Here is a 12,858-nt window from a genome sequence, read left to right as displayed (position 1 = left end):
TAAAAAGTTTCCGTATGGCTGGACTATAGACTTTCTATTTTTATCATTTGTTTTATATTCTAGTTGGTTTTCTCTGCATATGTATACAAAACCATACTTATCCTATATGGGGATGATTTTATTTGTGCACATTTAAAATGAAAAAAAAAAAGCAAGAATATAAAAGTAACCGTTATAGAATGTTAAATTGATACAGCCACTATGGAGAACAGTATGGAGGTTCCTTAAAAAACTGAAAATGGAACTGCCATATGACCTAGCAATCCCACTACGGGGCATATACCCTGAGAAAACCATAATTCAAAAAGAGTCATGTAGGGCTTCCCTGGTGGCGCATTGGATAAGAATCTGCCTGCCAATGCAGGGGACACTGGTTCGATCCCTGGTCCTGGAAGATCCCACATGCCACGGAGCAGCTAAGCCCGTGTGCCACAACTACAACTACTGAAGCCCGTGTGCCTAGAGCCCGTGCTCCACAACAAGAGAAGCCGCCGCAGTGAGAAGCCTGCGCACCGCGTCGAAGAGTAGCCCCTGCTTGCCACAACTAGAGAAAGCCTGCGTGCAACAACGAAGACCCAACGTAGCCAAAAATAAATTAAAAAAATCTTTAAAAAGTCCTGTACCACAATGTTTATTGCAGCTCTATTTACAATAGCCAGAACATGGAAGCAACGTACGTGTCCATCGACAGATGAATGGATAAAGAAGATGTGGCAGATATATACAATGGAATATTACTCAGCCATAAAAAGAAAGGAAATTGAGTTATTTGGAGTGAGGTGGATGGACCTAGAGACGGTCATACAGAGTGAAGTAAGTCAGAAAGAGAAAAACAAATACTGTATGCTAACTAACACATATATATGGAATCTTAAAAAAAAAAAAGAAGGTTCTGAAGAACCTATGGGCAGGACAAAAATAAAGATGCAGACGTAGAGAATGGACTTGAGGACGCGGGGAAGGGGAAGGGGAAACTGGGATGAAGTGAGAGAGTGGCATGGACACATATATACTACCAAATGTAAAATAGATAGCTAGTGGGAAGCAGCCACATGGCACAGGGAGATCAGCTCGGTGCTTTGTGTCCACCCAGAGGAGTGGGATAGGGAGGGTGGGTGGGAGACGCAAGAGGGAGGAGGTAAAGAGATATATGTTTATGTATAGCTGATTCACTTTGTTATACAGCAGAAACTAACACCATGTGAAGCAATTATACTCCAATAAAGATGTTTAAAAAAAAAGTAACCCTTTTAACAAGAAATATTTTTGCTTTATAGAAGTTTGCCTGAACTTTGTTCTAAATCTAAACTAACTACATATCGTCTATGTTTAAAACTAGCCTTTTAATGAAACTCATTATTATAAAAACACTGTTTCATTCTAGCTTATTTTATGAGTTAGTAGTATTGGAAAATTGCCCCATTTATTTATTTTCCTTTAAATGCTTTTAAAAAATTGTTAGTATTTGCCTGTATCTAGTATCAGTGCTTACCTCAAACACTTCAAATAAATTCATGAAGTTTCACCATGAAATGGTGACACAAGGTGCTTGGAACGTTTATTCTGCCTTTTTGCTCATCTTCATTTTGTTTGGTATTTGGCTCTGTCAGCATCATTTTTGACCACTAACATAGTTGGTAGGTTTAGGTACATGCTGGCTTTGTTGGAAATTACTATGAATCTGTTGAGTGAGTCTGTGAGTGTCCATTCTGATTTTTGCCTGGTGTTGTGTTTCGTGATGATCAGAGTTGTGTATAGTACTCACTTTAGATGTGTTCCTTTTTTTAATGGAATATGGAAGATAGGTAATAGATGATCATGGTTGTGGCATCAATGTTTGGTGATAAGAGGAAGTATAGGATGTTGCCATCTTTTTACTTAGATTATTAAAGAAAATTTATTTGTGTTTGTATCTTGAAATCTTTTTCACCATGAAACTATATTTGCTTGTAAATTTAGTGCTAATCAGCCATGAGAAATTATCAGAGAGGAGTAGCAAAAGTTTCTAAATATCTAACTTAAGAGTTTAAAGAACTAAGACAATAACTAGCTTTATTTACAATGCCATTATTAGCTTTAAAAAGTCATTTTATTTAGTGTAAAAATTAATAATTGTCATACTGTAGCCCAATAATTTTATGAATTTCACTGATATTAAAAAGCACTGAAATAAATTATATTTTTGTACTCTAACCATCTGCCAGATAGGATTATGTATGACTTAAATAAAGAGGATCTTGAAATTTCATGCCTCCAAATTATAGTAATTTCTGAGATGTCAGTGTAGCATTCAGGCTCTTTTAATTATAAGGAAGCAGAATGATAAGTTTTCAGTGATTGTGATTTGGTATATATGTACATTTAGATAGCTAAGAGTGGAATAAGAACTGAAGACAGTCCCTTTGAATAAATGTTAGACTTTAAAGATGGTAAAATCATCCCCAAATTCGCCTTGTTTAGGATGGCTTCTCCAAACTTGATAAGTATTTATGTATGTGCTTTGGATAGGTAAATTTAAAATTTTGAAACTCTTCATCAAAGGCTTTATATTTTACAGGAGAGGAAAAATCAAGGCATTTTAAGTGGGTACCATGCTCCACATCACACTTTCTTATCCCGTCAAAAGCTCTTGAAGCGGTGGTGAAAGGATTTTTTGATAATGGAAACTATTTTTTGTGGACACCAAACCTGAGAGTGTACTCAGACATTTGAGAAATCATACACAGTTTTTTCTTCAGTGACTCCAGGACACAATAACACATAACAACATTGTAGTGTAGATTGTTAGGGAAATTTTGACAAAATTATTGGGGTGCTTGAAACAATCCTGGAAGAGTTGGAGCTTTTTATCTTAACCTAAGTAGAAGGTAGAGAAACAATTACTAAGTACCTATGGAGTGCTAAGCACTGTGATAAGCCCTTAGAGAAGTTTTCTAGTTTTAATCCTTCAATCAGCCCTCTGAGTGTTATTAAAACTGAGAATCAGAGACAATAAGTTCCCCAGGATCTCCTGTAGCTAATGATGACTGGAATTTGTCAGACTCCAGAATCCTGTTCTTTCCATCATTCATTTTTTTCCCCTCTGCACTCTTCTGGATTACAAAAAAATAATGATATCCTTAAAATACTGTTATTTTTTTTCTTCAGGGAACAAACTGAGAGTGAGTGCATATGCATGTATTGGAATGGGGGTAAAATTAGGAATAGAGTTGGTGGGTATGACGTGTATCATAAGAAGATAATTGAAAGACAGTTTATGGTAGTTTAAGTGGGTAGAGGTGATGGTAAAAAGTAGCTCTTCAGTATAAATGGTAGTTATTATTACTCTGGAGATTCTGTGAATTCTCATGTGATTCAATAAAGTTCTTCCCATTTGTGGAAAAGATTAATATATTTGTTTATGTCAACATGGACCACAGTAAAAATTTAGATTTACAGCTAATGAATAAAGTTATCAGAGTGTTCCTACATTATCTTATTTGGCAAGTATTTTCATTTTATAAGTAGGAAAAGCACTTATGCCATAATTAGTGGTTCTTTTAATAAATTGGTATTTTAGAAGAATGCTGCATTGGCTATATCTGAGGTAGAAGTAAAATATATTGATTTCTTGGGTGATTGAATGGAGGATTATATGCCTTATCTCAGGAAGGAAATGTATTTTAGGGTTTTGTCTTTTTTTTAAATGTTTGTATTTTTTATTTCTAGGCTGTTCGCTGCTACGAATCTCTAATCTTAAAAGCTGAAGGAAAAGTGGAGTCTGATTTCTTTTGTCAATTAGGTCACTTCAACCTCTTATTGGAAGATTATCCAAAAGGTAATTTTTTTCCCCTTGTTAATTAATGTTTGACTTATATATGTATTCAAAATAACTGTAATTGTACTCTATCGGAGGTATTACCATTTTTACTTCTAAGAAATTATAAGCTTATGGACATCCTAAAAACAATGAGAAAAGTGGAGTAGATGGAAATGGGAAAAGTTCACATGACTCCATGTAAATCAGCAGTAAGTTGACCATTCAGCTAAACTGATAACCACCTACATGTGTACTACCGTTTTGTTCTGCCTTGTGAAAAATTCCTGCTTTTTAAAGGTAGTAGAAAGTGAGCCATTGATGGACACTTTGGAAAAGTAACACAAACTCAGCATTTCTCTTCTTTATCCTTTAACTTCCATTTTAGCTAGAAAATATTTGAATGAAAACCTGATCTGTAGCCATGTTATTGTAAAGGTAAGTAACAGAGAGAGATGATCACACATGAGCTTGAGCGTTGGATAAAGCATTTTTAAAATTCATTTGAAAAGCTTTTCCTATCGGAAATAAGTGAGTTAAATTATTGAAGGTAGCCCCCCAAGATGTGTCCTTTTTATGGTACCAAGCGGCTGACCCAGGCCATTACTCACTTAGGAAGTTAAAAGCACCCCCCAAACACCACACCCCTCAATACCAAAGGCAAAGAAAAACTGTATTCTTATAATCAATAACATTTTAACCTTTTGATGGTAGTAAACATTTTAATGTGGAGTGGATGGACTTATGCTTGTTTTCCACAAATGTATTTAGGTGGGCTGAACAACTGAAAGGTTGTTCAGGGCTAGAGCGAAGGATTGTTCGTGTTTAATTATGTTAGGTCAAGTGAATACTTTCCTAATGAAAGTACAATTTTACTTTGAGACAGGTATGCTGTGGGGTTTGAAATTAGGCTTATTCCCCAGCTCATCTCTGTGGTTCAGCTGCATTACTTTTAACAGATTATAAACATCCCTGAGCTTCTATCTGTAATCTGTAAAACGAGGGGAGGATGTGGTGGCTGCTCAGGGGTTTTGGGATTCCTGTGTGAAACTGGTTAATACTTAGCAAAGTGACTTCAGGGTAATAGGTATTGATAATTATTTAACAGTCTATTAGATATTTTAATTAAAACAGTAACTTATTTAAAGGAAAGCATTATACAAAAGAAATAATACAGAGTTCTGCACAATCTGATTTTTCAATGCTGCACCTTTTATTTGGAGAGCGCACTAGTTTTAGAGCATATAAACAAAGACCCAGACTTGAAAATTAGGTTTGCATATGTGGCTGTATGTCCTTATTGCTTAGTGGTCATTTAAAATAAATAAATAAATAAATAAATATAAGCTTTTAAAACTTTATTAGTCTATGAATTTAGCTACATTTTCCATTTATAAAATGTTTGGCTGTGTGGGTTTCCCTGGTGGCACAGTGGTTGAGAGTCCGCCTGCCGATGCAGGGGACACGGGTTCGTGCCCCGGTCCGGGAAGATCCCAAAGAGGAAATTACAAAAAAATGGAGGGCCCGGGGACAAAAAAAAAAAAAAAAAAAAAAAAAAAAGTTTGGCTGTGAAGGTAATGAAGAATCCAGGGTTATTTGTTTTGGAGGTGTTTTCTTTTTTGGAAGGTGTGGTAGGGGGCATGTGGCAACTAGACAGTGTTGGCAAACTAGCTTGTAGGAGTAATCTAGAAAGATGGGAGAAGAGAAGGATAACCCAAGGATTTAAGTCCTTGAAAAGGTGTGCTCTGCGACCCGTTTGCTGTTGTGTAGATGAACTGGCCGTTGATAATTTGTAATAAGAAGAGGAAGGAGAGAATGAATGCAGAGGTATACATTTGTATTTCAGTATATTTTAGTATTTCAAGCTGATGGCTTCTTATTTCCTAGACGAGAGTTGTTTGAATTCATCCTTGAGGCTTTATTGACCACATTCCCACTTAAAAAAAAAATCCTTTAAAAATACTAATTATTGAAATCTTTCTATCCATTCTCTTCACTGTCTTCCCAGAAGTCCCAGACTAGAGCCAGTCTCTAGTAGCCCCTTCCACACATCATCACCGTCATCACCAATTTATGGAGACATTTGTTACCTCAGGCTACTTTCTCCTTTTTTCTTTGGAACCAGTACAAGATGAGAACCTCTAGCCCCAGCCAAATAGATGTTTATTTTTAGAGCACAGATTACAAACCGTAACTTACTGGGAAATAAACATAACCTATTCAGTGAACATGTGAGTAGACTGCTCAGATGTATGTATGTGGGGGATTTACTGGCCCTGTTTATTCTGAGGACAGTTCTTTAAATACTGTCCTGAGTCCTCTTTGGCGTGAAGTTTTCAGAGTTTGGGGTTCCTTATGAAAAACTGCTTCTACTTTTGGAGTAGAAAATGCTAGAAAATATTTTGTGTACATTTTGGACTGTGGTTTTTCTGCCCTTATTTCTTACTCTGATCTCATCTACTTCCTGTCTTGTATGAATTTCTAAAAATTTCTGATCTATAGATAGTATACTTCCGTTGTCTTTACTGTTATGGATTTATTAATTAAAAATTACCTTTTCATTTCAGAGGAATTTGAAGAAGAAGATAAAAAGACCTTATAAAACATTTTTTAGTCTTTCTGGTTGGTAATATGTATGAAGAATTAAAAAAATTTTCCATCACTTGATTTGGTTATTAGGCTTCTAGGAATTTGTCCTGAAAAAGTAATTGGTTAGAGGATTGCGGGAAAATGGAGGCTGGAGGCTTATTGCACTTAGCCTGTTGTTGGTTGGATTCCTCTGCAGTGAGTTTAGCATACAAGATGTTTAGTAAGGAGTACCTTTAGGATCAGCACTGTGGAAGGTGGGAAATGGAACCAGGATTGGACAGAGGGAGAAGTTAAGCTGTGACAGCCTTGGCCAACTCCATGGGGAGCCCCGGAGCTAGAATGGCTATCACTGGTTGGGCCAAGATGACCAGGCCTTTATACTCCATCCATTCCATACTGGACATGGGAAGGAGTGTGACCTCAGGCAAGGTTGCTCTCCTCAGCTTAAGACAACTCACTGCTAGAGGCTCTCTTGTACGCAAGACTGCCAACAGTCCTTCCTTGCAGTGGGATTTGAGTGGTTCCTTATAGTGTCTACAATACCTCCTTTCCACTCCTACCCCCACAGCTAACCTGTCAACCTCAGCTGAACCAAACAGCTGATGGGGCTGTCAGACAGACTGCCTTAAGCCATGGAGATGGTACTGTGATTTCTCTTCTTTGAGTTGAAGAACAACCTGAGAGACAGAGAACCCTGGGCTGAAGGACAAGTGTATATTCTTGTGAATATATGTGATGGGTCTCAGGAGCAGTTTAATTAATAGAAATTATATGTAAATATTTGTGAATATGTATGGCAGATTATAGGAGAGAATCGTCATTAAGTTGATTGCTTAGAAAATCCGGTAGTAATATACCTCAGTACACAGCAAAATTATAAAAAGATAGAAACTCTGAGGTAAGAGACTTGGGGTGCAGATAGTAAAAGTACCAGGAGTAAAAAAATTAGTTGAAGGAGATACAATATTTAATCATTCCTGATATTAGTATGAAAACCTTGACACTTTTACAAATAGTTTCTTCATGGTTTGTGGTGAGCTGGAAGTTTTCCCTGAAATTCCACCTGACGATAGATCTTTCTCCCTTTCCTCCTTCCTTCAAGTAATTGGTCATTTGTTGCATTGTCTATCACTTTTGGGCAAAGTAGGTTTTGGTTGTTTTAGTTCCTCAGTAATTATAAATGGCTAGGGCAAGTTACATGCTAAGAGTTGCTTATGTGGAGAAGTCTTAAGTCAGAGTTGGTGAGCTCTTTTTGTCTTTCTCTCTTTCTATGTTTCTTGGGTGGAATGACAACACTCCATCCTAGGATATATATAGTATAAGGACATAAAGTGCATGTTTTCCAATAATAGATCTTGAGTTTGGCTTCTCCAAAAATTGCCTTTTTTTGGATCCTTGCATGGTTCATCTCTTTATTGTCATGGTTGTTGGAATTAAAGGTTGTGATTCTTGTAAGAATCTGCTCTTTGTTTAAAAGTTCTTTCAGATAGTCATTGGGATAGTTTGCATAGTATATATGATACAAATTTACTTTGTGTTGAAATAGTAAAATGAAATGAAAATCCAGAATACTGACATGAATGGGCATGTAATATACATAGAATGAATATGATGTATCTTTCTGAAAGCTGATACAGTTAAGGTGATCATTCATGTGTTTTCATTGCATTTGTAGTCATTGTACCCTCTTTCTCTATATAACTTTATTTAAACATATTTACTGATATAAAAAAATCACTGTGCCTCCACTCCCTCTCGTCACAATTTGGGAATAATTGATTTTGTTCATTCTACTTGTGGCCTAGAATTAGAAAATGCAATTGAGAAAAATAACCCAAGGGAAAAAAATAGTGACCATAACCCAGGTTGTCAGAAGTTCATATCCAGGCAACGAGCAAAAGTTGTAGCTTCAAGAACTAGAGAGCTGGTGGTAGAACACATTGAAGGAATACAAATAAAACAGCTACTTGATGGTTCTTGTAGTAAACCAAATGTGCGATATTAAAAACCTCAAGGAGGGACTTCCCTGGAGGTCCAGTGCTTGAGACTCTGCCCTTCCACTGCAGGGGGCACAGGTTCGATCCCTAGTTGGGGAACTAAGATCTCGCATGCTGCGCGGCCAACAAAATAAAAAAATAAAAATAAAGACCTCGAAGAGTATATTATTTTAATGACGACAAAGAAGTAGTAAATCTGAGATCTCAGTAGATGTATTAATCTGATTTGAAAACCTCAGTGAAGATGCTGATAGAGGAGTAAAAGGATTCCAGATTTGTTTCTTTGCTTTTCCAGCTTCCTGTCTGCTTGTCTCTGTAATCTTAGGAACAAAGGTCTGTCGTGTTGGATACTATCCAGAGGGTTTTTCAAATGTTAATGTGTATTAATGCTACGTAGAAGATGTGTTTTAGGCAGTCATAGATTTGGGAAGGCAGAAAGGTGCTAGGGAGTTAGGTACATCAGTCATTTATATAGAGTGAAACAGTTAGTATAAGCTCTCTGAGATCTCATTTATCCCAGGGTATAAATACAACTTTTCAGTTCAGCCTCAGATAAAAATAATCAAAGATCTGTTGACGTAATAATAATCTTAGGCAGTCACAACTTGTTCTGGCCTAAAGATGAGTGTCAGTGCAACTGACAGATTTACTTGTACTTCTTTCCTTTCCTTCCCTTCCATACCCATAGACTCACCCGTGAGCAGCTAACCTGCTGCCTATAGTGTTATACACTGGGCTAGAGATGAAAAGAGAAATGCTGAGTTCTGCCTGCAGTTAGTGCATAGTCTAATGTGAGTGTAGATTGAATTTTAAATCTGTTTCTTCCTTGCATTTCTGTTGCATCTTACTCTGAAGGAGACTCCCTTTTCCTGGCAGAAAGTTAAATTTAACTTCCTTCTAATTTGCATTTGTATTTTTGCTTGTTTTCTTTTGCATTTAATTTTTTTAGACCTGGTTACTTTGTTAGTACTCTGCCAGTTTTCTATAATCCTTTAAATTCATTATATTTTTCTCTCTTTTTAAGTCTACACAGACTAAATGGGCTTATTTAAAAACAAAATAAAACTCAGAATTATGAAAAAAGTCTGTCCATAAATAAAGTTGATTCCAACGATTAAAAATATCTGACCTTTGGAAATTGGTTGATAGAGAGTTGAAATTAATATGTCTGAGCACACCATTCTTGGTTATGTGGCAAAAGAAAAGGACAGTCTTGCCTGAAGTACTGTTAAAAAGATTTCGTAGTGGGATGAACAAGGACTTCTTGAGCCAGTAAATAAATCAGGGATCTCCAAGTGAAGATTAGGTGATTTAGGGAAGGAAAAGCCCATTAGACAGATGGTACAATCCTGAAACTGGTTTTAAGCCTTATAAGTATGTCCAAATAAATGATTTCCCTCATTCTCTATTAAGGACTTAAGGAAAATCTAGTTACAGTGGAGTAGGAATTTATTTTCACAATAGGTAACTGACTTAAAGATTGGAAATAAGGACTGTGCTTTGGTTAAAAGGATTTCATTAGAGAGACTGGTGATGGGTACTTGTAGAGTTTTAATGATTTATTTGGATTAGGAAACATGTTAAATATGTTAAGGTCTTTCTTAAAATATAGGATCCTAGGCCTAATGGAGTAAAGTATAATTGTTGAGAAATGTGTAAATGAATGGAAAGATAACACATGCTCATTGAAGTGTCTCATTTACAAATCTGTGCTTGAAATTTGGAGCATTTACTTTTGTGACTTTGAATTTGAGGGCTTGTATTTATTTCTCAATTCATCGTATTGTAGTATGGATGCCATGTTTCTCCCAACTGATAATCACATAGGCTTCTTGTACCTCAGTTTCAGTTCATCATACTGTCTCTTTAAGGGCTCTTCAAATTCTAAAATGGGAATTTTATGAAGTCATGTAATATATATTGTTATTCAGGTTATTGGAAACATACCCTTCAAGTTTGTTGAAATTCCCGTTAAAAGGGCAGTCCAGGCTTGATATGGTGATTGCACAAAATTGTCAGGGACCCTGGCTTCTCTTGGTTAGGAGGCACAAATATCAAAGACTTGATTCTAGCTTAAACAATAAGGAGATTTATTCCCTCATATAATTGAAAGTTCATAGGTGAGTTGTGCACTAGATATAGTTCGAAGTCTAGAAGTATCCAGTACTTTCAATCTGTTTCTGCTGCTGTCTTCTATGGGCTTCATCTTAAGAATAGTTCCCCTGTGGTGGCAGTTGGTGATATATGCTTCCTTGTTCACATCAGGCAGTAGAGAGAAAAGACCTTTTCCATGGCTGTTCTCTATAAATCCGTCAAACCTTATTTGACTATTCTGTTCTGTCTAGCTTGGTAAGTTGGTTTGCTTTTCTTTTTAGAAAACCATTAATCAGTGGTCTTTATGAGCTAGCTACACTCACGTATGAAGAACTAGAAAACAGAAGATGGCTTGAAATGACCTCTTCCTCAGAACTGGAAAAATTACAGTCTAAATGTCCTTCCAGTGATAGGCTGGTTGGCATCATCTTTGTCTAAAAAAGATGAACATAATTCAAATAAGTTACTTGTTCAGATACGTGATGATGTTTTTGGGTGATGCTTCTCTAAATTTGAACATATTCAGGAAGTTCTCTATGTGGTATTCTATATGGTATTCATTTTGGCTGCTTACTGATGAACAGTATGAAAACATACCTGGAGTTTTAGAAAATGTTAATTTCCACCCTCCCCATTTTTTTCAGTATAAAATTTTTTTACACCTGTTGAAAATCTTATTTGAAAAATGTTGCTCTTTTTAAAAATTGAGGTATAATTGATATATAACTATTAGTTTCAGGTGTATAACATAATGATTTGATGTTTGCATATATTGTGGAATGATCATAGTTCAGTCTAGTTTAACATCTGTCGCCATACAGTTACAGTATTTTTCCTTGTGATGAGAACTTTTAAGATTTACTCTTAGCAGCTTTCAAATATGCAATACAGTATTATTAATTATAGTCATCATGCTGCACATTACACCCCCGTGACTTATCTATTGCTCATGAGTTTTTAAAAAAAGGCTCTCTACCAATTCTAATGTGCATGTATAACCTTTACTTTACTTTGTTACTGCCTGCCCCTCACTGAGTTTTTGGATTGACAAGCTCTACAGTTGACTGTTCAACAGCACAGGTTTGAGCCTTGCAGGTCCTCTTATACGTGGGATTTTCTCAGTACATATATGTACTACTATTTTTATCATCCGTGGATGTGGAATCCGTGCGCATGCAGGGCCGACTATGGGATCTGATCACAGTGGATTTTGGTATCTACGGCGGATCCTGGGACCAATCCACTGCAGATACTGAGGGACGACTGTACTTTAATTTCTTCCAGAGCCTGTTATACCTTGAGATGGATTTAGGGGTATGGGATGCCCTATTTTGGAATTGAGTTGGAGTTTGGGGTAAGGTAATTATGGGCTGGGTTTTTTCTTTTTTGATTGTATGAAAGGGAGCAGCACAAAAGGAATACGGTTGACCCTTGAACAACAGGGGTTTGAACTTCGCAGGTCCACTTACACATGGAATTTTTTCAGTAGTGAATACTATAGCACTACATGATCTGTGGTCGGTTGAATCCAAGGATACAGAACTGCAGATCCAGAGAGCCGTCGATAAATTATACTTGGCTTTTCTACTGTGCGGAGGTCAGTGCCTCTTACGTCTGTGTTGTTCAAGAGTCAACTGTAGTTCCTTTGCTCTTTGAGGTGGTTGAGCTCTTAGTCATTTTTTTTTTTTTTTTTTTTTTTTTTTTTGAGGTATGCGGGCCTCTCACTGTTGTGGCCTCTCCCGTTGCGGAGCACAGGCTCCGGACCCACAGGCTCAGTGGCCATGGCTCACGGGCCCAGCGGCTCTGCGGCATGTGGGATCTTCCCGGACCGGGGCACGAACCCGTGTCCCCTGCATCGGCAGGCGGACTCTCAACCACTGCGCCACCAGGGAAGCCCTCTTAGTCATTTTTGGAAGTGAGATCCTTTGTTAGAACAAACGACCCATCACATTCTGGAGTATTAATCCATTTATCACATTTGGTCTCTGAGGAAGGTCAAGTTGATTCAAGAGGTTGCCCAGATTCTGTTCAAGTGCAGGTCTGAAATGTGACCATGGTTTTACTTCCTTGAACTCCTATATATTTGACATTTGTTACCACGTCTGACTATGAGTAGGGATGCCCCAGAGTTTAAATTGTTTGGTTTTAAATATCACTATCTGCTGGGAGGTGGGTATGATGGGAATTTTGTTGTAATGTTTCTTAAAACTTGTTAATTGATTTTGAAATGGGACATAATTGTGACTCATGCTTATTTTCCTTCTTTCAGCATTATCTGCATACCAGAGGTACTACAGTTTACAATCTGACTACTGGAAGGTTAGTGCACATTTGCATACCCCTTCTCTTCCCCTCTTTCCCTCTTCCCCTTCCCTTTCCTTC

At 37.0% G+C, this 12,858-nt stretch overlaps 1 protein-coding gene across 8 annotated transcripts in view; it reads left to right on the top strand.

Annotated features, from left to right (window-relative positions):
- The window catches only part of KDM6A (lysine demethylase 6A), a 211,842-nt gene that overhangs the window by 70,169 nt on the left and 128,815 nt on the right, over nt 1-12,858 (top strand). For all 8 annotated transcript variants that reach the window (XM_007456960.1, XM_007456957.1, XM_007456962.1 and 5 more), the window contains exons 3-4: nt 3,709-3,817; nt 12,746-12,795. In XM_007456960.1, coding sequence (XP_007457022.1) covers nt 3,709-3,817; nt 12,746-12,795 — 159 coding nt within the window. The remainder of the gene's footprint in view (nt 1-3,708; nt 3,818-12,745; nt 12,796-12,858) is intronic.

This window comes from Lipotes vexillifer, unplaced genomic scaffold, assembly GCF_000442215.2.
Source record: "Lipotes vexillifer unplaced genomic scaffold, Lipotes_vexillifer_v1.1 scaffold15, whole genome shotgun sequence".
NCBI lineage: Eukaryota > Metazoa > Chordata > Mammalia > Artiodactyla > Lipotidae > Lipotes > Lipotes vexillifer.
This window is presented reverse-complemented; position numbering and strand designations above follow the sequence as displayed.